The sequence below is a fragment of the Taurulus bubalis genome (assembly GCF_910589615.1).
Source record: "Taurulus bubalis genome assembly, chromosome: 16".
Taxonomy (NCBI): Eukaryota; Metazoa; Chordata; class Actinopteri; order Perciformes; family Cottidae; genus Taurulus; species Taurulus bubalis.
The window spans coordinates 21831579-21857725 of NC_136604.1; the positions used below are offsets into that span (position 1 = coordinate 21831579).

The following is a 26147-nucleotide window of genomic DNA, read 5'->3' on the forward strand; positions in this document are numbered from 1 at the left end:
GGAGGGGTCTCTTCCTAAAACATACTTTATGATATATATAAATATACTTTAATATGAAATAAAGAAATGAGTGCATAACGCAGGTAGAATGCAAAGTTATGGGATTGACTGTCCAACCACTCATTGTCGTGATCATCCGTGTATTAATAGATCAATAGATGCTTATGGCCCATTTTACTTTACTCATTTAATTTAAGAGGAATTGTAGTACAGAAATACACATTTGAAATGATTCATGATGTTTATTTTGTAGGATGAATGTGTTGAATATCGCTTATATTTTCAACTTTTCTTGGTGGATGTTTTTTATATTTCATAGGAGAAATAACTAACAGGCCATTGTGTGTCCCATGCTGTCCATGTCTAACTTCTCCAGGATTTTAGGTCTTTTGCATCGCCTTCCTTCTGCTGTAAAAGGACTCCAGTAAGCCCCGTGACCCGGGGAGTGACGGGCAGCTGCACGCGACCTTGACATTCTGGAGGGTATAAAAGCCGCTGAGTCGTGGAGCTCGTCCCCCGCTCTCACTTCTCCCCCGAGGACAGACAGACCGAGGCGCCTTCCCAAACGGTACTTTAACTCTGGTTTACTTTTTATGCAACAAAAATGTCAAAAAATTAACTCATCTCAGAATTCATGTGATTTTGTCTTCTGGTTGATTTGCACGCTGCTTATGCAACTTTTACAGAGCTTGAAAAAGTTAATTTCTGTTCAAAGTTTAGTATTTCTGAAGTTTTTATGCAATTTGATTCAAGTTTGGGATGTTTTTGCACCTTCAAACCTTTTGCATGATGCAAAGATGATGATTAAATATGCATTGAATGTCTCTTCATGCATTGAATGTGTCTTCATGCATTGAACGTCTCTTCCCTTTCCAGTGAGGACTAGAACATATCAGACAAAATGGTGAAGATCGGAATCAACGGGTGAGTTGCTGCTTTTTTTAATTCAGATTTAAGTCAGAACAACTCTCATTCAGGACCAAAGCTTTCTTTATAACTGCAGGAATCACAGATTCTCAGAAGAGCAGCACAGATTGTGTTCACTGGGAAACTTTAAAGGACCTCAAGGGTTTTTGTTTCTCGTTGTATGACAGGGTTGAACAGCGACATTAAGATTTTAGTGCCGATTTGAACCATAAGAAATACAAAATGTGCCTTCCACTTTAGAACTGCCATGTAGAGATGCAACTAACGATTATTTTGCATTAATTGACTAATGTGTTGATTATATTTAAGATTAATTTAGTTAACAAAATGTGAGAAATTTCAAAAAAATCTTTCTTTCGTTCATAAAATAAAAAATAAAATCGTGAAGAACAATGGAAGAAGAATAGAGTCCCGGCCTCCTCGTGTTTTATGTTCTCGGTGGACGTGTTTGATGATGTCATCCTGCAGTTTGGGACGACTGCGGCCTTCATTTCCTAAATCTTCCATCACGAGCATCCAGAAGCTGTTCAGAGTGAAATGACTATCTTTAATTATTTTACTTTGAGACGAGAGCCATAATTGAGTCGGGTGGAGGAAAGGAAATTTAAAGAATTCATTGAGGAGATGATGTGCATCTTGAATATGTCACCACGGGTTCTGGAAAAGTGGGAATTTTAAGCAAAAGATTGTCAGCACATTAATCAAGTATAGTGAGTTGCATCTCTACATGACGTGGCGAAACAACAGTGCAGTATTAAAGCCTTAAAGCTACATTAAATGTCACTGAACCTTCACATTTATCTGAAGATCTCCTCCACAATATTCATTTAAAAACATCTTTCCCTGTTTATTTGAGGTTATTTTCTATCTCAAACTGTGGTTTGGTGTTGGGACCGGACTCTGGACCAGACCCGTCTATTCTCTGGTTATTTAAAGCCGTTGCGGTGACCCCTGTCCGTATCGCCGTTCTCCTCAGCTGTCACATTCCTTTCATCCCTAGTCTATTTTAACCCTCTAACCTTTTCCCTCTGGCTCTCAGAGATCATCCGGCCTGAAGGTTTGGAGACGCCTCGGACTCGGGGTCCACCGGTGTTACATGTTCTTCTCTTAGGTTCTATAGAGAACTCTTCTCTCATGTAAGAGATTCCATAGAGGACTCATCTCTGGTCTACTGGTTCCACCCAGAACCCTCTATGAGAGGTTCTACAGAGGACTTATCTCTGGTGTAATGGTTCCATCTACAACCCTCTATGAGAGGTTCTACAGAGGACTTATCTCTGGTCTACTGGTTCCATCCGGAATCCTCTATGAGAGGTTCTACAGAGGACTAATCTATGGTGTAATGGTTCCATCTAGAACCCTTTATGAGAGGTTCTACAGAGGACTAATCTATGGTGTAATGGTTCCATCTAGAACCCTATATGAGAGGTTCTATTGAGAACTCATCTCTGGTGAAATGATTCCACCCAGAACCCTATATGAGAGGTTCTATTGAGAACTCATCTCTGGTGAAATGATTCCACCCAGAACCCTCTATGAGAGATTCTAGAGACTCTATAGAACCTCTCGTAGAGGGTTCTAGAGGACTCCTCTCTGGTGTAATGGTTACACCTAGAACCCTCTATGAGAGGTTCTAACCAGAACCTTTCCTCTTTCTAAGGTTGCTAACAAGAGCCGAATCAGGGCGTTCTACCGATAACCCCTTTTATATCCCAAAGGTTTCATCTAGAACCCGCCCAGGTTGTAATAATCCAGTGGATTCATCTAGAACCCACCTAGAAGGTTCTTCTGAATAAAACTCTTGTTAAAGGTTGTTGTATCGTCTTATAGTCTCATAAAGGGCTCCTGAACGCTGCTGTGTTTGATGTCAAAGAGGGAACATGGAATCGTAGCGATGACCTTCCATCGTCAGCCAACAGTTTGAACTTCCTGTTTGAACCCTGACCTTTTCCTTTTGATGGGGGGTTCTCTTATTTCGGTGTGCATGGAGAGTGTGATTGTCAAACTGGCTCTGGATGAGACAGAAGTATGTAATGAGACTCCTGGAGACGTGAGACGTCACAGAACTGTGGCAGCACTTTTATATACCCTACTTTCAGAGGTGTCTCTCCCTCCTTCCAGCGAAGTGGTTGATATGAGAGATAAAGGACTGCCCTTCGTCCCTTGCCTCGCTGTTTGACCCCGTCCCGTGCCGGCTGCCATATTTAGGCTCAGCTCTCGGCTGCCAGCCATTGTTATCTTCAGTGGAGGGTGGCCGGCCTTTTATGGCCCTTTGCCTTCCCTCTGCTGCGACTCCTCTATAAGTCGGGCTCTCGGTGCCCCCTGCTGGTCGGAGAGGGGAAGTGTGGCGTGAAGCAGTCACTTTTATTAATCGATGTGAATCCTCTTTTTTATCCTCGTCTAAAGTGCCTCTTCTCCTCCTGCGCTTCAGATTTGGGCGTATCGGCCGTCTGGTGACCCGCGCCGCCGCCTTAGGAGGCAAGGTCGAGGTGGTGGCCATCAACGACCCCTTCATCGACCTGGAATACATGGTGAGACGGCTTCCTGTTTATTCTGAGAGAAACAGTTTTCCAAAGTTCACTCAGGATCAAACGTTTGGTTTTTGAGTGAAATATGAGAACGTATGATCCTGCAAGACATTTTTTGTTTAGATTGTGGGTCATAAACAGAAAAATATCAGGGCAAATAATAGTGAATGTGTCATTTTCCACGAGTTATCCTGCAAGAAAAACAGTGTTTCTACTACACATGTGCCATAGAAAAAATATTTCACAAAACTATGTCTGTATCTGCTGCTTAATACTTTTAAACTCTCATACTGTGCTCACTTAAAATACTATGATGTTGTGTAAATAAGTAAAGATAACAAGCAGAAATGGACACATATTGGTTTCTGTTCATGGTTTCATGGTGCACCTAAAAGATTATGATGCAGACTTAATTGTAAGCTGTAAATCTGTTCAATTTCAATCTGAAACAGCGAAATATGCTTTTTTGTGCCGATACAGAGTTAATTTTATTACATTTATATATGTGCGATGTACAATATTCCAGTTCATTTTTATAAAGCAGGGTTGTAGTTTGGGTGCTCCGCTGTAAGCTAATGGCTAAGTAAGTGAAAGAAAAACTGCTTCACGCTGACTGTAGAGCTTCTGCTTCCCAACTCCCCGTCTTGCAGGTCTACATGTTCAAGTACGACTCCACTCACGGCGTGTGGAAGCACGGAGAGGTGAAGGCCGAGGGCGGCAAGCTGGTCATCGGCAGCATGCACATCACGGTCTTCCACGAGTATGCACGCTTTTTTATTAGTATTATTAGATTCACATCTTTTTTTACACCTGATAGCACAGTTTAACCTCTGATGTGGTCAAACAGGAAGGACCCCGCCAACATCAAGTGGAGCGACGCCGCCGCTGAATACGTCGTGGAGTCCACCGGCGTGTTCACCACCATCGAGAAGGCCTCCGTAAGTTCATAGTACCATAAAACTCGGGTTAATAAGCCACTACTACCTTCGGAGGTTGTCCCCGCTAGCTCCTCATTGTAGCCAGCTAGCGCCGCTGCTAGCTCCCCGCTGCCGCCGCTAGCTCCTCGCTGCCGCCGCCATTGCCCGTGTCCCAGCTGCCCGCGTCGGGCATCGAGCCAGGGATGGTCCCGCTATCCTCGGTGGCTGTCGGGGGGCCAGCGCTGCCGCTAGCGGGGAGCCAGCGCCGCCGCCGGCTCCCCGACAACCACCGAAGATAGCGGGACCATCCCTGGCCACAACGGAGAACCAGCAGCAGCGCTAGCTGGCTACAGTGGGGAGCCAGCGGGGACAACCACCAAAGGTTGCAGCGGCTTATAGCCCGACTTTTACAGTATTCATATTTATTAGCTTTGTTCTAGGGAGCATGAAGCCACTAATAATGTGATGATATAGATTTGAAGCTGCATTTTAAAGCTGCGTAATTCATTTAAAATGTACTTACAATGTCACCGCTTTCGACCTCATCGTCCTCTCCGTTGTCCCGTCCAGGCTCACATGAAGGGCGGCGCCAAGAGGGTGGTGATCTCCGCCCCCAGCGCCGACGCCCCCATGTTCGTCATGGGCGTCAACCACGAGAAGTACGACAACTCCATGAAGGTCGTGAGGTGAGTCTGCAGCGCGTTGAGCGTCGTCTAACAGAAGAGAGCATCTGGATTTCTTTGAATGCGTGTCTGTAACTTGTGTGTCCGTCTGCAGCAACGCCTCCTGCACCACCAACTGCCTGGCTCCCATCGCCAAGGTCATCAACGACAACTTCGGCATCGTGGAGGGTCTCATGGTAAAGAGCTCACTGGTTCACGCATTGAAGAGGCCGGACGTCTACTTTTTAGTTTTTTTTGACTTGAACAGCTGTGTTTGTTGACTCAATTTACAAGATAGATTTTATTTATTTAGTTTATATTTATCATTTTTATGTTCACAAAAGCGTACTCAGTTTGACCAGCAGGCAAAACCCAAGAAAAAAACATTATTTTCTGCATTTATTGAGCTGAAAAAGAACCAAAAGCATCAGACCAGCTGCCTCATTATAGCAGCTTGTGTGCTTATTTGTAGCGTTTCGAGCAGCTTTTGTGACAAAGAAATGTGCTGATCTTAAACAGTACTGCATTTATTTGTTACTATGTTTAATTTAGAACACAAAGACTAAGAAACATACACAAACCACAAAGAAAACTACAACAAAGAAGCCAGACTGGATAGAGATACATATACAACATTTCAGCCTATATATTAATAAAAGAGTAGGAAGGAAACACACACAATATGACCCTCTACAATCTCCTCTGACACACACATGATGAATCTAACTCGCCCCCCCTCCCTCTCCTCTCAGAGCACCGTGCACGCCATCACCGCCACCCAGAAGACGGTGGACGGGCCGTCCGGTAAGCTGTGGCGGGACGGACGCGGCGCCTCCCAGAACATCATCCCCGCCTCCACCGGCGCCGCCAAGGCCGTGGGCAAGGTCGTCCCCGAGCTGAACGGGTACGAGCCAAACACACATCACTACAGACCAATGAGTCCATAAGGAGAACAATTGGTCCTTTCTTTGTCCTTTTTTTTCATCCTGAATGACTTATTTAAAAGAAACTCATGAGCACATCTCTGGTCAACGTAACATGTAGAGTTTTTCAGATCCATTGATGAAATGAACTAATCGATTTCTTTCAGTCAATTAGTGTTTTTTATGCTTTTTTTTGCATTCTGAATAACTTATTTAAAAAAAAACTCTCTTTGTGAAAACAGATCAAAATCCTATCGTACTAAAAAGGTCTTGAGCACAGCCCTAAAGATGAAAAGAAATGTATCTGACTCTTGACTTCTTCTTCTTCTTCTTCCTCTTCTTCCTCTTCCTCTTCTTCTTCCTCCTCCAGCAAAATTACCGGCATGGCTTTCCGTGTCCCGACACCCAACGTCTCCGTGGTTGATCTGACCGTCCGTCTGGAGAAACCCGTAAGTCTCTCTTCACCTGAAGCTCATATATATATATATATATATATATATATATATATATATATATATATATATATATATATATATATATATATATATATATATAAACAGCTGGACCCAGATGAAAACCCAATATGCAGCTGATGAGTTCCTTCTCTGTCCATCTAACTGGATTGAATGTTTGCTGTTTTGACCCCTGACCCTTCAGTTCATCGTCCCGTGACGTAAATCCTTGTTTAATATAAAATGTCTCGTCCTTCAGGCCAAGTACGACGACATCAAGAAGGTGATGAAGGCCGCCGCTGATGGACCCATGAAGGGAATCCTGGGATACACAGAGGACCAAGTACGTATAGACAGTCATGTAATGTTAGGCCTGTGTGAACAGAACAGAGTGCAGGGCCCAATGTGAGCCACTAGGTGGCAGCACATCTATCAGAACATGGCAGATAAAGACGTCTAACTGAATAAAACTTTAATGACCCAGAGAGCCAAACCTGCAGGGTTGTACTTTGTGCATTGAATAATTCATAATGCATGACGCTCCTCCTGCAGGTTTAAAGGTTGTGCTTTGTCTTCTTTCTGCTCAGGTCGTGTCCACAGACTTCAACGGAGACTCTCGCTCCTCCATCTTCGACGCCGGCGCCGGCATCGCCCTCAACGATCACTTCGTCAAGCTGGTTTCATGGTGAGCACAAAGCGCTTATGAGCTTTTTGGGGTTTCGTCTCCTCAGAGGCACAGAAAGCCGCCATGTTCGTCCTTTAGGGAACAAAGATAAGAATTTTAGCTCATTTTCATGATGCCAAACACAACAAATGAAAGTTTGCATTCATGGATGTGCAACGAGGTCCTTTTTCTAACTTTGTTTTGATAAAAAAATTTAGAAAATATGCTTCATATGACTCAAATGGATGGATGAGGAAGTGTAGAAAACAACGTGTAACACCGGACAGGAAACAACGTCTTAATTGTAATAAACGTTTATTAAAGACGAAGCTATGTTTCGCTCACACAACAGATTCCTTCTTCATTAAAGTTAGAATAAAATACAAATAGATATCTAAAGGAAGAAATGTGAAGGAAAATGCCATTATTTTTACCAGGAATATAAACAGTATATATATTTTTTTACTACACAGATTTTATAAATTCCCGACAAAAAAAAAATATAGATTTTTTTTTAATGTAATTTGTAATGTATATATATATATATATATATATATATATATATATATATATATATATATATATATATATATATACATATATATACATTGATTTTTGTATTTAATTTGTAGCATATATATATTTTTTTATTTAAATTAATTTGTAATAAATACATATGTATATATATACATATGTGAATATACATATATATATATATGAATTATAAATTAAATAAAACAAATATAATTAAATAAAACATTTAAAATATATATATATATATTACAAATGAAATACAAAAAACAAAATATATTTTTTTTTTGGTGGAAATATATATATTTATATAGAAAATATTAGATATATAATTTCCATTTAAGACAAATGATATATATATATAAATATATATCATGTTTGTATTTAATTTGTAATACATATATATATTTAATTAAATCTCCCTTTCCTGCACACTCAAGAGCATTTTCTTTTCTGCACTGAACTCTGAATCATTTAAAGCCTTTTTTAATAAATATGTATCTTGCTCTCCACCCCATGCATCCCTCTAGTGACCCACATTCCTCCCATTCATTAATATCATATATTCTCGCTCTGTGTGTCTGCAGGTACGACAACGAGTTCGGCTACAGCCACCGCGTGTGCGACCTCGTGCTGCACATGGCCTCCAAGGAGTGAGTCCTGCCTCCTTCCCTCCTCGCCTCCTTCCCCGTCGTCCTTCACCTGTAACAGGATGAAGAACTGCTACGTCTCACCGATCACACGCAATGATTAGAATACCTTTTTTATATATATGTGATATAAGAGATGATTTTCCATCACTGAACTTTATTGTACTGAATGTCCTGTTGCACTAAACATGATAATAAAGTCCTCTAGTTGATGATGATGTAGTTTGTTTTTGTATTAAACTTCTTCTATGGTCGGTATTTTAGTTAAATAGTCAAACATTAAATTGAATTAGTCCTGCCCGGACAAATTACATTAAGTTTTGAGCAGAATGTGAAATTAATTTCTTGGAGAATGGCCAAAAATGGAATTAGTTAATTAGTCCAGCGTTGTTATTCTGAAGAGACGTGTCACTCCTGATGACGTTGCATAAATCTGTTGTCTCTTAATTCCCTCCGACAGCCGATGACCTCGTGTCACACTTTGTGCTTCACGTCACTTTTAATTCCCTCGTGTTGTCGTCAGGCAGAAAACCATCACTGACAGGCGGAGACATGACTTTATGTTTTATTACTTATCAGTGCTATTGTCAATATACATTGAGTTGTAGCAACAAACACACAAGACAAAATGTATAAACAGATATTCAACGTCAGAATAGAGTATAAATAGATAAACAAAATACAACACAGTGTATAAAGGCAGATCTAAAGGAAGAAATATGAAGGAAAATGTCGTTATATTTACCAGAAATAAACTCTAACGAGGCAACTGAATTGCAAAGTGTAGCAACATTTGTGAGGAAATATTGTTTTTTTTCACGGTAAAAAGAAAGAATATATATACTTTTTTTAAATTAATTTAATTTGTTATATTTTTTTTCTCTTTTATTTATTTAATGTGTTATATATATTTTTTTGCATTATTATTTAATTTAATAATAAAACAATATTTGTATATATATATATATATATATGTATATATATATATATATTTTTATATATATATTGTCGAGTGGCTGTAGAGAATTTAAACCGAGAGCTGTTCAAATATCTGTTTTAATTCAGTCAGGATCTGGACAGCTGTTCTGACTGACATGAGTAGAGTTTAACAAAACCTCCAGCAAATGGAAATTAAGGAGCTTTTATTGCACAGTTTGGAGTTGTTGAAGCGTGAGCTCTTATTGTGAAGGACAGGACCACGGTCCGGACGCGTTGAAGGCATTGATGGTGACTTTGGTGACCATGGAACAAGTTAAAATCCCCCAAAAACCAGCAGCACGAGGTTATAAATTAGTCCGAATCCGGACAATATCGGTGCACAGATAATTTTAAAGCTGATTTTAACAATTAAAACTATATTTTAGTTAGAAAGGAAAGAAGTTAAAGTTTATTTCAACACTATTAAATCAACAGAAAAAACATTATACAATCATTATTAACTGGATTTCTATTAGAATATTAGTTAAAAACTGTCCGCACCAGAAACAATTGTCTTTTATTTTTATTTATTATGAAAGGTGAACTTAAAGGCATTAAAAACACGTGGGGTTGTGTGACGTCAGTCTCCATAGACTTGATCCAGGACTTGTTAAATCTTCAGTGCGCCTCTGCTGGGGTCCTTGCGGCCGCGCAGGCGCACTGCGCCTCTCCTCTGCTCCGGACACTACGGGATGTGAACGCCGCAGTGTTGATGCTCTGCTGACTCTCTCCCTCATTTCACCTCCTCGTCCGGTGCCAAAGTTACTGTTTGCTCCTCTTACTGCCAGGTACGGTGCTCATACAGATATATATATATATATTTTTATTACAGCTGCACAATATCTCGCCAACGCTTAATTCTAAGGCTTAGAATAAACATTTTATTATAGTGCGCACGTTTCGCCCTGCGTAAAGTAAAGTCCGCCGTCTCGTGTTGCTGCAGTGTTCGCGGGTTCAGAGCCACAATAACGAGTCATCGTTATTAGTATTAGGTTTACTGTAATATTCCACCGGGACATTGTTATTTTTACTGCGATTTTGCGCCCGTGAAGCATCTTTTAATACGTCACAGGACTTTAAACCCGCAGCTCTTTCGCGTAAAAGGTGTGGAAAGCCAAAGGTTCTCGGAGGGGGACTCGAACCCAAGAGGGTCTGGTGAACGGGTTTTATTCGCGTTGAATAGCCGGTACAGAAGTCTGGGTTGATGCCGGATTTCGAGCACTTCAGGTTTTCCTACTCGAGCATGAACCCGGTCCTGGAGCAGCAGCAGAACCCGCAGCACCACCACGGCGACTCCGCGGGCCTGGAGCCGGGCTACTTCCTGGGGGACCACGGCCCGGACGGGCTGGACCTGATGGGCTCCCTGCCGCCGTCGGGCCTCGCCTACCTGCACATGGGCGGCGGCGGCGGCCACCCTCTGCACCGCGGACCCCCCGCGGCCGCGGCGCTGCTGCGCAACGACCTGGGCTCCAACATCAGCGTCCTGAAGACCCTGAACCTGCGCTTCCGCTGCTTCCTGGCCAAAGTGCACGAGCTGGAGCGCCGCAACAAAGTGCTGGAGAAGCAGCTGCAGCAGGCGCAGGAGGACAACGGCGGGGATGGAGCCCAGAAGCCGCTGACGAAGGACATGGGGGTCCAGACCGGATTCATCGGGCCCATCCCGAACAGGCCCGGGCTCATCCCGCTCTACAACGCCAACCACTCGGCCTACCTGCCCGGGGGCCTCCTGTCCCCGACCCTGGACCCTCCTCCTCTGTTTAACAACAAGTATGGGAGCAGCCTGCATCCGGGGTCCACGGACTCCAACTCCAACCTCACCACGTCCGGGTTTTGCCCCCTGAGCCCCACCGACCCGTCCAGGACCCTCAGCAACATCAACGAGAGGACGCAGTCCGGGACGAACCCCCACAGGACCCCGCCCCCCGCCGCCCCCAGGTTCCTGCCCGGGACCCTCTGGTCCTTCAACCACGCGCGCCGGTTCGGGTCCGGGAGGGAGTCCGGGTCCTCCTGGGCGCAGCCGGACGGGGTCGGGGTCCAGATCGACACCATCACGCCGGAGATCCGGGCTCTGTACAACGTGCTGGGCAAGGTGAAGAGGGAGAGGGACGAGTACAAGATGAGGTGAGGAACGTGTATATATATATCAAACCCAATGCAGACATGTGTTTATGATGCATAGGGTGCAGGGATTTGGTTTCCTGCTACTTTTTAAGTCACCATGACTGAAATGATCACAAAAATGAAGAACATTTGACCAATATTGCTTTCACAATATGGCAACAACACATTAAAAACAATACAAATTAAATGCATTTTTGATTCATTTTCCTTGTTATGAAGTAAACAAATAACTTTCCTTTAAATAATTACTTTAAAAAATAACAATAACGCCTAAAAAATTTACAAAATGCCAGATAGTACTTTATATTGTAGTCGATTCTCAAAATACACACTCATACGTTTCATACGCTTCACATGTTTCAGCTCCTCCACAATATGTTGAGTTTTCTTCATCGAGTGATTTTTAATCTGTCAACACAAACTGTTTCTGCTGAGTCGGCGATCTCTCTGTAAAGTCTCCGCTTGGTTTGGGTCGGTGAGTTTAAAGCGCTGAGCAGGATTTACTTTTTTATTTGGCAGATGATTCTTATCCAAAGGGACTTCCTCCGCTAAGTGCATTCAGAATGACGAAGAGCTCAAAGGAGCGTTTCTCTTGGCTTCAGGGTGAGAAGCTCCTACCTTGATTTAGTTTTTAATTCCCTTTCCAGCACATCAATAGTGATGCTACACACACAGTAACATGTTGCCCATCTCTAGCGTGTTTCCTACTGCACATGACAACATATTGTAAATATCGTCACCAGTGTGTGACAATTGTCATTTTTGAGCGTTGCACACGGCAGCTTTAATAAATACAGCTTTAATAAATACAGCTTTAATAAATACAGCTTTAATAAATACAGCTTTAATAAATACAGCTTTAATAAATACAGCTTTATTAAATACAGCTTTAATAAATACAGCTTTATTAAATACAGCTTTAATAAATACAGCTTTAATAAATACAGCTTTATTAAATACAGCTTTAATAAATACAGCTTTAATAAATACAGCTTTATTAAATACAGCTTTATTAAATACAGCTTTAATAAATACTGTGACCCTGGAAGATAGAAGCATAACTGCACCTGGAGTTTCAGTTCTTTGTGACCTTTGTGACCTTTGTGACTTTATAACCGGAATAAAAGCCTCAGGTACGTTTGTTTGTAGAGCAGCTTGTTGAACGTTGATGAGCGTTTCTGTTGCTGTGAGACACAGAGATGCTGCTTTCTGCTGGAAAACCCCGACCTCAGCACTCTGATGCTCTGCAGCCAAAGCTTCACTCACTAGATTACAGGACCAGGACTAGAACCAGGACTAGAACCAGGACTAGAACCAGGACCAGGACTAGGACTAGGACTAGAACCAGGACTAGAACCAGAACTAGAACCAGAACCAGGACTAGGACTAGAACCAGGACTAGAACCAGGACTAGAACTAGGACTAGGACTAGAACCAGGACTAGAACCAGGACTAGAACCAGGACTAGGACTAGGACTAGAACCAGGACCAGGACTATGACTAGAACCAGGACTAGAACCAGGACTAGGACTAGAACCAGGACTAGAACCAGGACTAGGACTAGGACTAGAACCAGGACTAGAACTAGAACCAGGACTAGAACCAGGACCAGAACTAGGACTAGAACCAGGACTAGAACCAGGACTAGAACCAGAACCAGGACTAGAACCAGGACTAGAACCAGAACCAGGACTAGGACTAGGACTAGAACCAGGACTAGAACCAGGACTAGAACCAGGACCAGGACTAGAACCAGAACCAGGACTAGGACTAGAACCAGGACTAGAACCAGGACTAGAACCAGGACCAGGACTAGGACTAGGACTAGAACCAGGACTAGAACCAGAACCAGGACTAGGACTAGGACTAGAACCAGGACTAGAACCAGAACCAGGACTAGGACTAGAACCAGGACCAGGACTAGATCCAGAACTAAAACTAGGACTATAACTAGAACCAGGACCAGAACCAGGACTAGAACCAGGACCAGGACTAGAACCAGGACTAGAACCAGGCTAGAACCAGGACTAGAACCAGGACCAGGACTAGAACTAGGACCAGAACCAGGACTAGAACCAGGACTAGGACCAGAACCAGGACCAGGACTAGAACCAGAACCAGGACTAGAACTAGGACCAGAACCAGGACCAGGACTAGAACCAGAACCAGGACCAGAACCAGAGCCAGGCGGTTCTCTTTGAGTTGCACTAACCTGAAAACATTCAGGTGTTGAATGTTTGAAAGTGAGTTCACATGTTTCCTCCATTTCAGCAGAATTTTTGCTTTTTTAATGTCATTATTTAAGGGAAGGATGGATTCACAATCATAACATGTACATCAGTTAAGAAGGACTCCGTCTAATGATTATTTTCCTGATTAATCATTTAGTTGTTTTGACATGTATCACCATTTTCTGACATGTTATAGACCAGTGGTTCCCTCAAAGAATCCAGTTTACTGTCAGAGAGAAAAGAAACCAGAGAACATGAAGCTGCAACCAGAGGACCTGTGCAGACTAAATCATGATTTAATATAGTTGATAATAACTTTGTGTTAATGCAGTTTGATTTAATGGAGAGGGTTGAGACTTTATTTTGATTCATTTACATGTTTGTTTCCTTTAACTCTGCTCAAACACTCCTATTCTCTTAATTCTCTTTTTTCTTTTGTTTGTGCTCCTGGCTTCTTTTTTCTTTTATTTCCAACATTGCTGTTGCCGCTAAGGCTCATGGGTATTGTAGTATTTGAAGCCATCCCCTGCACTTCACTGATGGGGAGGAGAACCCCACGCCTCCTCTGGGAGGTCGTGACCTCGCTGCCCTCCGCTGTAGCGCCACCTTGAGACCAGAGTCACACCAAGGCTAAAGGAGAAGCGCTTTAGTGGTTTTTCCTCTCACGTGATCTCCCGTCTTCCTCTTTTGCTCCTCTTCCTTTTTGTCTCTGTCTGTCCTCCTCCTCCTCCTCCTCCTCCTCCTCCTCCTCCTCCTCCTCTTCCTCCTCTTCCTCCTCCCTTGTCCTGGTACCTGCAATGCAGCACTGGCCGGTGACCGGCAGCAGTGATGTCACCATGTCTCCTCTCTGTCTCCGCTCTCCCTTTTGATCTTCCACCCTCTCTCTCTCTTTCTCTCTCTCTCTCTCTCTCTCTCCCTCCCTCCATATCTCCACCTCTCCTCACATTTACTCCCTCTCCATTTTTCATGCTTTTTTGTTTTGTGTTTTTATTGAAACGTTTGGCTGCCGTCTCTGTTGACTCATCATCCGCCTCCCTCTGTCCCATGAGCCTCTGCAGCGTCAGCTGGAATATCAGTGTGTGTGTGTGTGTGTGTGTGTGTGTGTGTGTGTGTGTGTGTGTGTGTGTCATTAAAGCGAACACGCTGCTGGCTTTCTCCCATTAACTGCAGTTCATGTCCACTTTGCGTCCTGCAGGTTATTCCCAGTTTTCCCGATTAATTTCCTTTATAAAAATTAAATAAAATCACGTTGAAGAGATTTGTTGTTCGAGGTTCAGTAAATATTGCACAATAGTGAATGTTTAGTTGCTTCCTGTGTGAAAACTTAATTTGTGTGTGTTCAGATTTTAAAGTTGTCTGCAGCCGTTTTAAAGCAGTACTTTGGACTTTTGGGGGGATCTGTGTTTTCATTGGACGAGCAGATCGTTAAACATAACGCTCGAGTCAGACGGCGACTCTCTTAAAGTCAAGAAGACTTCTGGCAAAATAAGATGCAACTTCTTACAATAAGTGAGTAGAGAGCCAAAACCACGACGTCACCATGTCAATGTGATGACGTCTTATTGGGAGAAGCAGTGTTTACCTCCCTTTATATATATATATATATATATATATATATATATATATATATATATATATATGAAACCTTTGTGATTTTCAATAAAGTCAAACAACAATTACTTTGTGAGCCAAAGAACTAATGAGATAAAAAGGTTTTAATTCGTGAGTTCTAGAGGAGCAAGCCAGGCTAGCTGTTTCCCTCTGCGTCCAGTCTTTATGCTAAGCTACGCTAACCACTACTTTGAGTGACTGCCCAGACATGAGGTCTCTTTCTATATCAACCATTATGGGTTTAGTTTTTCATCCCCTTCAAACACGACACTCATCTGAATGGAGTCCCATGGGACTTGGTCCTGTGCTTGATCGCTCAAAGAGGAAACGATGAGGTCATCGCCTGCAGAGACATGATGTCATCTTTTCAGAGCTCCAGCTGAGCGAAGGACTAAGAAAATGGAAAGAAGAACAGCATTTAAGTTAAAAGCCGGACGCATAAACAGACGCAAATTGTTTGGAACGAAACCGTCTGATCGATCAAAAATACTGGGACATGAAATAAATATATATATATATATATATATATATATATATATATATATATATATATATATATATATATATATAAAAAGAGAAGCCTGTCCTGAGGTTGGAACCAGTGGAAGTCAAAGAGGATTCCATAGTACGGTGGCCTTCTTGGGACATTTAGACAATCTGACTTTGTTGAACTTTGAATGTTGCATTGTTGTGCTGCTCAATGCAACATTTATTTATTTAAAGGTGTTCATTTCAGGAGCAATACCTGATTATAATACTTCATACTAATACCTCATTGTAATACCTCAGTGTAATACCTCATTATAATACCTCATTATAATACCTCATTATAATACCTCAGTGTAATACCTCATTATAATACCTCATTATAATACCTCAGTGTAATACCTCATTATAATACCTCATTATAATACCTCAGTGTAATACCTCATTATAATACCTCATTATAATACCTCACTATAATACTTCATTATAATACCTCATTATAATACTTCATTATAATACCTCATTATAATACCTAATTATAATACCTCATTATAATACCTCAGTGTAATACCTCATTATAATACCTCATTATAATACCTCATTATAATACTTCATTATAATACCTCAGTGTAATACCTCATTATAATACCTCATTATAATACCTCAGTGTAATACCTCATTATAATACCTCATTATAATACCTCAGTGTAATACCTCATTATAATACCTCATTATAATACCTCATTATAATACCTCATTATAATACCTCAGTGTAATACCTCATTGTAATACCTCATTATAATACCTCATAATACCTCAGTGTAATACCTCATTATAATACCTCATTACAATACCTCATTATAATACCTCATTGTAATACCTCATTATAATACCTCATAATACCTCAGTGTAATACCTCATTATAATACCTCATTATAATACCTCAGTGTAATACCTCAGTGTAATACCTCATTATAATACCTTATTATAATACCTCAGTGTATTACCTCAGTGTAATACCTCATTATAATACCTCATTATAATACCTCATTATAATACCTCAGTGTAATACCTCAGTGTAATACCTCATTATAATACCTCATTATAATACCTCAGTGTAATACCTCAGTGTAATACCTCATTATAATACCTCATTATAATACTTCAGTGTAATACCTCATCAAAAAACCTCTGTATATACCTCAGTGTAATACCTCAGTGTAATACCTCATTATAATACTTCAGTGTAATAATACCTCATTATAATACCTCAGTATAATACCTCAGTGTAATAATACCTCAGTATAATACATCAGTATAATATCTCAGTGTAATAATACCTCAGTGTAATACCTCAGTGTAATACCTCATTATAATACTTCAGTGTAATAATACCTCATTATAATACCTCAGTATAATACCTCAGTGTAATAATACCTCAGTATAATACATCAGTATAATATCTCAGTGTAATAATACCTCAGTGTAATACCTCAGTGTAATAATACCTCAGTATAATACCTCAGTGTAATAATACCTCAGTATAATACCTCAGTGTAATAATACCTCAGTGTAATACCTCAGTGTAATAATACCTCAGTATAATACCTCAGTGTAATACCTCAGTGTAATAATACCTCAGTGTAATAATACCTCAGTGTAATAATACCTCAGTATAATACATCAGTATTATATCTCAGTGTAATAATACCTCAGTGTAATACCTCAGTGTAATAATCCCTCAGTATAATACCTCAGTGTAATACCTCAGTGTAATAATACCTCAGTGTAATAATACCTCATCATAATACCTTTACTACCTCAGTGTAGTACCTCAGTATAATACCTCAGTGTAATAATACCTCAGTGTAGTACCTCATTATAGTACCTCAGTGTAGTACCTCATTATAGTACCTCAGTGTAATAATACTTCAGTGTACTAATACGTCAGTGTAATAATACCTCATTATAGTACCTCATTATAGTACCTCATCATAATACCTTTACTACCTCAGTGTAGTACCTCAGTATAATACCTCAGTGTAATAATACCTCATTATAGTACCTCATTATAGTACCTCATTATAATACCGTTACTACCTCTGTGTGTAGGTGGGAGGAAGAGTACACGGCCAGGATGGACCTCCAGGAGAAGGTGGCTGACCTGGAAGAGGTAAAGTCTTCTTTTTAATGTTCTATTATCAAACTTCTTCTTCTCAGCTCTCTAAACTGTGTGTGTGTGTATGTGTGTGTGTGTGTGTGTGTGTGTGTGTGTGTGTGTGTGTGTGTGTGTGTGTGTGTGTGTGTGTGTGTGTGTAGGACCTGCAGGAGAGCGAGGTGTGTCAGGACGAGCTGGCTCTGCGGGTGACGCAGCTGAAGGCCGAGCTCGTCCTCTTCAAAGGCCTCGTCAGCAACGTGAGTCTGGCTGCAGAACATCAACGTTCTGCAAAGTAACCGGAAGGTTCCGTGTGATAACGCCGGCTTTGATGTTCTAGTTCTCCGGGGTGCGGGGGGATAAGAACCCGTTCTATCTGCAGCAGAACCTGTCGGAGCTGGACAGTAAGATCCAGGAGAAGGCCATGAAGGTGGACATGGACATCTGCCGCCGCATCGACATCACGGCCCGACTCTGTGACGTCGCCCAGCAGAGGAACTGTGAGGACATGATACACATGTTCCAGGTACACACACACACACACACACACACATTACATTTCATTTAGCTGACGCTTTTATCCAAAGTGACGTACAATAAGTGCATTCCACCATGAGTACAAACTCAGAACAACAAGAATCAAGAAACTACAATTTCAATAAAGTTAAACTACAAAGAGCTATTAGTAAGTGCTACTAAAGTGCTACTACACACACACACACACACATGCACACACACACACATGCAGACGCACATACACACACGCAGACGCACACACACACATGCAGACGCACACACACACACACACAGGCGCACACACAAGCACATACACACACACACAGACACACACACACACACACAGATACAGACACACAGGCACACACACACACACACATGCACACACACACACACACACACACACACACACACACACACATGCGGTGGGGAAAAACAGTTCCCCTTTTGACGAATCCGCCGCCATTTTTCTTTCTCAGTAAACGAGGCGTTTTCCCTTCCAGCAGGTGGCCACGCCCCCTTCCACTCTGGGCGTGGCCAGGAAGCAGAGGGGCGTGGCCGGGGACGAGCTGAGCGCCGCCTCCGAGGGCGAGGGGGGCGGGGCTAAGGACGAGGAGTCGTGCAGCACATCGGCCAATCAGATCAACGAGCAGATGCAGAGGATGCTGAACCAGCTGTGGGTGTTCAGGCCGATGCTTCTCACACACCGACGGTCAACCGGATGACATGTCTAATGTGTGTGTGTGTGTGTGTGTGTGTGTGTGTGTGTGTGCGTCCAGGAGGGAGTGTGAGTTTGACGATGACTGTGACAGTCTGGCCTGGGAGGAAACAGAGGAGACTCTTCTGCTCTGGGAGGATTTTCCTGGATATCCTCTGGGAGTAGAGACACAGGGAGAGGTGCGTACACACACACACACACACACACACACACACACACACACACACACACACACACACACACACACACACAGTTTTTCTGCTTTGAATCGGTGCATTACCTCATTTATCTCCCCTTTTGTATAAAACCACAAACTTGAATCCACAATTGTCGGGTAGTGTTGTCATTATTCTGTCCACTCCTCTTCCTCCTGCTCCTCCTCCTCCTCTTCCTCGCTGCTGGTTCCAGCTGCAGCAGCAGGAGGAGTCCATCGAGGAGGTGATCAAAGACACCGAGTGTCTGTTCAAGTCCCGGGAGAAGGAGTACCAGGAGACCATCGACCAGATCGAGGCGAGTCCCTTTGGTTCCTCTCATGAGGAAGAAAAGTCATCATTAGTTTTTATAGCAGCTTTGAGTTATCAATGTAGTCGGGACTGTACTTTAGAAAGTAATAATAATATTAATAATAATATTAATAATATTAATAATATCATCGTTGGTTCCTGAAGTCTTATTTAGTTCTTTGTTCCGAGTTTTTTCCGTTACATTTGTATCCATTCATCATTTTTGGCGTTCAGCCGATTCTTCACTCTTCTTTTTACCCATGAGCCTCCTCTTCACACTTCTTATTACCCATGAGCCTCCTCTTCACACTTCTTATTACCCATGAGCCTCCTCTTCACTCTTCTTATTACCCATGAGCCTCCTCTTCACACTTCTTATTACCCATGAGCCTCCTCTTCACTCTTCTTATTACCCATGAGCCTCCTCTTCACTCTTCTTATTAACCATGAGCCTCCTCTTCACACTTCTTATTACCCATGAGCCTCCTCTTCACACTTCTTATTACCCATGAGCCTCCTCTTCACTCTTCTTATTACCCATGAGCCTCCTCTTCACACTTCTTATTACCCATGAGCCTCCTCTTCACACTTCTTATTACCCATGAGCCTCCTCTTCACACTTCTTATTACCCATGAGCCTCCTCTTCACTCTTCTTATTACCCATGAGCCTCCTCTTCACACTTCTTATTACCCATGAGCCTCCTCTTCACACTTCTTATTACCCATGAGCCTCCTCTTCACACTTCTTATTACCCATGAGCCTCCTCTTCACACTTCTTATTACCCATGAGCCTCCTCTTTACACTTCTTACTACCCATGAGCCTCCTCTTCACTCTTCTTATTACCCATGGGCAATGTTCCCTCTAATTTTTTTCAGCACTGAGCAAAAACATTTTTTCAGCGGGGTTGGGGGTGCTAACGGAGGCAGAGCGCTAGCAGAGGTACAGAGCGCGCATGTTGAGAAACGGGACGCTGATTGGCCAAGAAGACTCGACACATCACATCAAAGATCTTATTATTGAGGAGATGGCTCACTCCTATCTCAGAAACACTGGCGCAAAAAAGATTTTTAACCCCTGACAAAAAAATCGTTAATAAATGTATATTTATAAACACATATGAATAAATCCAAACGTGATCTGTAAACTACAAGTAGACAAAAGTTCAGAACTAACAGGAAGTACTTTTTTCTGTGACTTCCTGTGTCTACTTTGAAGGCGGCAGTTTTTTGTCAACGCCTCCTGCTGCGGCCGCTGCTCTCTCTGGATTCCAGGCGAGGCGCTGCTCTAACGAACGAGCCTGATAAGGTTCTGTGAGCGGGTGTTTCTTGTTGCAATGCACCCTGGGAGTCGTAGTTAACGTCTATAGACGTGTGCCTTCAACTTTGGAGTGAAATGAATAAGAAGCAGAAGTTTTAAACGCCGTTCCCCGTCTCTCGCCCCGTCAGGTGGATCTGGCGACGGCCAAGAGCGACATGAACCGCCACCTGCAGGAGTACATGGAGATGTGCTCCATGAAGAGAGGCCTGGACGTCCAGATGGAGACCTGCAGGAGACTCATCACGCAGAGCGAGGACCGGTGAGGGGCACACATGAACACACACACACACATGAACACACACACACACACACACACACATGAACACACGCATACACACACACACACAGGCGCACACCCTTGTTCAAATTTCCATTTTTCAGAGCTCTTTTAAACATTTCTATGTAAAAAACTACTGAATGAACCTCGTGCTGTTTGTGTATTCATCTTTTTCATGAATAAAAACATAACACATGTTTTAATTGAATGAGGTAATAGAGAAAGACGTCAGCTTCCAGGCTCAACGTGGAGGAAACATTTTGACATTTCGAGTGATGGAGTTCACGTTGTTTTCCTTCTCCCTCCACAGGGAGTCGCCGTCGCTCATCTCGCTGACGGCGGACGACTCCGACGGCGATGATGAGGAGGAGGAGAAGAAGAAGAAGAAGAAGAAGAAGAAGAAGCAGCAGCCAGTTCTCCCGGCCGAGTCCGAGAGCGCCGTCTCTTACTGCGACGCCAACGCCGCCATCCCTCCTCTGACCTGGAGGAAACCCTGACACACACACACACACACACACACACACTTCAACACACACTGCTGGTAGATGATGTCATCTCTCTGTGGGGTTTAAGGTGGACGTTGTTTTAAAACCAGCAGATGTAAAATAGTCTCTTTTTATGTTTAAGCTTCTCTAAAAGTCTGATAATTCAAAAACAAGGTGGATTAAATGTGTAGACGTTAAAGAAAACGTCCACGCAAAACCAGAATTTGCTTGCGAAGCTTGTAGAGTGAATTATAAGAGAAGAAAGGAAAAAAGGCAGTAATTCTTCACTTGATGTTTAACTGCTGCCCTCCTGTGGTCACCGGCTGTAATGCAGAGAAGATCAGAAGGAGACGTTCAGACGTTAAAGGGCCACGCTTTGTTTTGCACACTGAGTATCGATGCCTTTCAGCAACGCACAAAAGAAAGAGTTTGCACACAAACTGCTCACATGTATGAACAGTTTAACTATTTATTTATTTATTAGACTGCTTGTTTTTATTATGCTTTCAAAAAACTGTATTGCGTTTAATCCTGAAATGTGCTGCATCTATAAAATGTTGTGAGTATAGCTGGAATGTAACAAGCCGATCGCCATCATCTGAAAGTTTAACAAATCTCAAACTATCAAAACCCAACTTGCCTTAAACTGACAAATATGAGAAATATGAGAAATATGAGAAATATGACACCTTCTCCGATAGAAACAAGAGGGAAAGGCATTAAACGTAAATAAATACCAGTGATTGGCTTCCTGCCTCCCACACGGCCTTCAGCTCTTTGGTGAGAATAAAATAAAATAAATATGACACTTTCATCGTAATATGAAAAGTTACTTTGGTTTGTGTGACTTTAATTAACTTGTTTATCTCTTAAAATGTTGCTGAAAGTAAAAATATGTAAATAAAGATTATTCTCACTGATTAATCCTGAAATAATCTTCTCTAAAATGACAAATGAAATTTAAAATATTCCCAAAAATATACAATGTAGGAGAAGATGGAACTATTTTGCTCAATTACCAAAGATGATTGCTAGTTAGTTTAATTACTTCTATTCAATTTAAATGTGAAGAATATCCCGGCTGATTTTTGTTTCCAAAATCTAAAAATTTAAAGGGAAGGTGTCATATTTATACGGCGTCAACGCTAAAATAATGGATGACATCATCACTCTTGAAGCCCGATGTGACGCGTTTCTTACGTTTCTACGTCAGAAAGTGTCCGGCTTTTGAGAAGGTTGACTACAGAAAATTTAAGGGAATTTTATTTTTATTTTACAAAAAGTGAAAACCTATTTTATGAATGTACAGTTTGTAAATGCTAAATCTTGTATCATAATAATGTACATAACAAGGCTGAACTATCTCATGCTTCATGTTCTTGTGGTCATTGAATTCATAGCCTTTAGTTACACCATTGCTATTAATATCAATTAATTCAGACGTCTTTGGAGCATCGTATCAGCACATCAGAGGAAAAACTCTAGTTTTTAGTTTCCTGTTTAAGAATTTAACAGGAAGTGTGTTTTTAAAATCACGATTGTTTTTTTCTTCGTCCCAGTTCATCTCTTCAAACATCGTCGATTAAATTCCACGTCTGCTTAATCAATAAAGGTTGATTTAAAGGAACACTTTTAGTTTTAGTCCTCCATTTCTTATCAAAAACCCTTAAAAAAACTAAAATGCTTCTTTCCGTCAACTAAACTCTTCACAGATTTAAAGAAACGGACTGAAATGTAAAAGTTTTCCTTTAATGTCGAGCGGAAAGCAAAGAAACACAATATTAGACGTCTCATGAAACTGTACAGATGCTTTGAATGTAAATAGCAAGAAATAAAACAAGCGTGCGAGAAGAGAAAATTACATAAACGCCTCGAGAAACGAGAGAGCGGCTGATGAGAGCTGAAGGAAACAACCACGCAGAGCGAGCGTCTTCTTCCTGTTTCAGAGCTCGGGTTGTTTTCTCCAGGACTTTAACGTTTTGTTTTCCCACGTCTGAATGAGGAGCTGCACCGAATAAAAGACATGGAAGGAGTTTGTGTTGTGAGTTTATTTTGGTGTATTTACTCCAGTACTCGAGTACCTTTTGTCTCACGGGATACTTTAAAAAAGAAAAAGGGAAATATTGCACATTTTTACAGTTACTTTCCTGTTTAATAGAGAAGTACTCACATACTTCACAGAGAAATAAAGTACACGTTATTAATAAAGTATTATGAAGTATATTTACTCAAGTATAGCTACATTTTAAAAGATCACTTTACAGATAAATACTTTAGGTAAACGTGGATCGTAAGTACAGAAGTACTTCAAACTGGAGAAGAACTTGATTACGATTCCGTTTACTGCAATAATCTCCACAGGTGTACTTCTGGTACCTCTGTGTGTATTATTATTGTTTTATGACGTAACTAACACTATCTTTTTTAATGACATACTATAGAATATTTTCTCTACCTTATTGAATTGTAATTGAATATCCCTGTACTATACTCCTGACTTTTTTTTTCTTGACAATATACAATGTTTTATGAATTCCTTTTTTTTTTTTTTTTTTTACAGTTTTAAACATACTTTTCAGTGAATCTTTCAACATAAAATACAATTTTTGCAACTTTTCTTATGAATGTTTTGCTTTTTCCACACATTGTGACTTTTTCAGGAATTTTACGACATACTGTTTTTTTATTTTCAATTAAATAAATATTTTGTAGATTTTTTTTCTTCTTCTTAAATCTCACGTGCCCCGTGGAGTGCCTTCACGTACCCCCCTTTGAGAACCACTGTCCTAGACCATGACTGTATTATGACGAGTCAGCATGCAGATGTTGTGTTGAACATCTGGAGGTTGAACACCTGGATGTTGAACATCTGGATGTTGAACATCTGGAGGTTGAACACCTGGAGGTTGAACACCTGGATGTTGAACATCTGGATGTTGAATACCTGGATGTTGAACATCTGGAGGTTGAACACCTGGATGTTGAACATCTGGATGTTGAACATCTGGAGGTTGAACATCTGGAGGTTGAACACCTGGATGTTGAACACCTGGAGGTTGAACACCTGGAGGTTGAACACCTGGAGGTTGAACATCTGGAGGTTGAACATCTGGAGGTTGAACACCTGGAGGTTGAACATCTGGAGGTTGAACATCTGGAGGTTGAACATCTGGAGGTTGAACATCTGGATGTTGAACATCTGGATGTTGAACACCTGGAGGTTGAACACCTGGAGGTTGAACATCTGGATGTTGAAACCTGGAGGTTGAACATCTGGAGGTTGAACACCTGGAGGTTGAACATCTGGAGGTTGAACATCTGGAGGTTGAACATCTGGAGGTTGAACATCTGGATGTTGAACATCTGGAGGTTGAACATCGGGCCCTCCGGCCCCGAACCTCACAAGCAACGCGCAGGTGGACGAGGTGAGGAGGCCAATCAAACATATATATATTTATAGATATATGTATATATATATATTTATATTTATTTAAATATATATATATATATATATATATATATATATATATATATATGTATATTTATTTACATGTATATTTATTTATTTATATATACATTTATATTTATTTATCTTTCTATTTGTATCGGCGCAGCTGCTTCAGTGTAGTTTTTTGGTTTGAATGGAAAAATGAATCAAGATACGAGACAGAGAGAATCATCTGAATCATACTCCATTTATTCTCTCTCTCTCTTTCTCCTCCCCCTCTTCATCATGTCCCTCCCTCTCTCCCTCCCTCTCTCCCTCCTTCTCTCTCCCTCTCTCTCTCTTCCTCCCTCTCTCTCTCTCTCTCAGATTATCTCATCCTCCTGCCGCTGAGATGTGAGTACTCAACATATATTTCATTGAATTTGTATTAATTATACCGTCTAAAACTGTGAGGAATATATATATTTATTATCCTAAATCAGAGTTAGAGATATAGGTATATATATTTATATAGATATAGTTCCTGGACTATTCAAGCTACGTATCTTTCATTATGAATCCATATTGATTCAGAACCTTTTGTTTTTATGACGTTAAATGTTGCATAAAGGTCGTCTGCAGCAAAGATATAACAATGACTTGTCTTAAACAATGATATGCTGATTATTATTATGATATATGAACAACATAGTGATCTGATTAAGAGTCTTTCTGCTCTTTACACACTTTATCCAGCTCAAAACATCAAAAACAACAAAGAAAAGTGGCTCAAAATGTCTTTAAAAATAACTTTATTGAGAAAAAACAAACAGGCTAAACTAAATATTATGTTATTGCGTTACAGCTGCATGTTTATCTCTTCAGCCTCTCTGGTCGCAGCCTCTCTGCACTAATCTTTCTCCATTTTGCTTCTGGAAAACCAGCCGGCTGTTAGAGAGCCGACGGCCCGCCGGCATCAAACCACCGGCTGCGTGGCTGTTTCTTAATATTGTGCCGTTAGGAGCCTCTCTGATTCTTCTAGTGTTGTTCTAGTTTTGCTGGAA

At 41.3% G+C, this 26147-nt stretch overlaps 2 protein-coding genes across 2 annotated transcripts; both read left to right on the forward strand.

The window, feature by feature from the left end:
* The first annotated feature begins 488 nt into the window (after window positions 1–488).
* Window positions 489–8467, forward strand: LOC306748991 (glyceraldehyde-3-phosphate dehydrogenase-like). The gene is made up of 12 exons (XM_079232231.1): window positions 489–568; window positions 877–924; window positions 3359–3458; window positions 4106–4215; window positions 4303–4393; window positions 4943–5058; window positions 5150–5231; window positions 5787–5938; window positions 6328–6406; window positions 6669–6752; window positions 6997–7094; window positions 8192–8467. The coding sequence occupies exons 2-12, from the start codon at window positions 902–904 to the stop codon at window positions 8259–8261; spliced, it is 1005 nt and encodes a 334-aa protein (XP_079088357.1). The 5' UTR covers window positions 489–568; window positions 877–901; the 3' UTR covers window positions 8262–8467.
* Window positions 8468–10436: 1969 nt separating this feature from the next.
* LOC306749040 (non-homologous end joining factor IFFO1-like) lies at window positions 10437–21668 on the forward strand (the record flags this gene model as incomplete). Its single annotated transcript, XM_079232285.1, has 9 exons — window positions 10437–11353; window positions 17794–17854; window positions 18001–18096; window positions 18222–18362; window positions 18856–19028; window positions 19132–19249; window positions 19491–19580; window positions 21023–21153; window positions 21482–21668. The coding sequence occupies 9 exons, from the start codon at window positions 10437–10439 to the stop codon at window positions 21666–21668; spliced, it is 1914 nt and encodes a 637-aa protein (XP_079088411.1).
* Between the last annotated feature and the right edge of the window lie 4479 nt (window positions 21669–26147).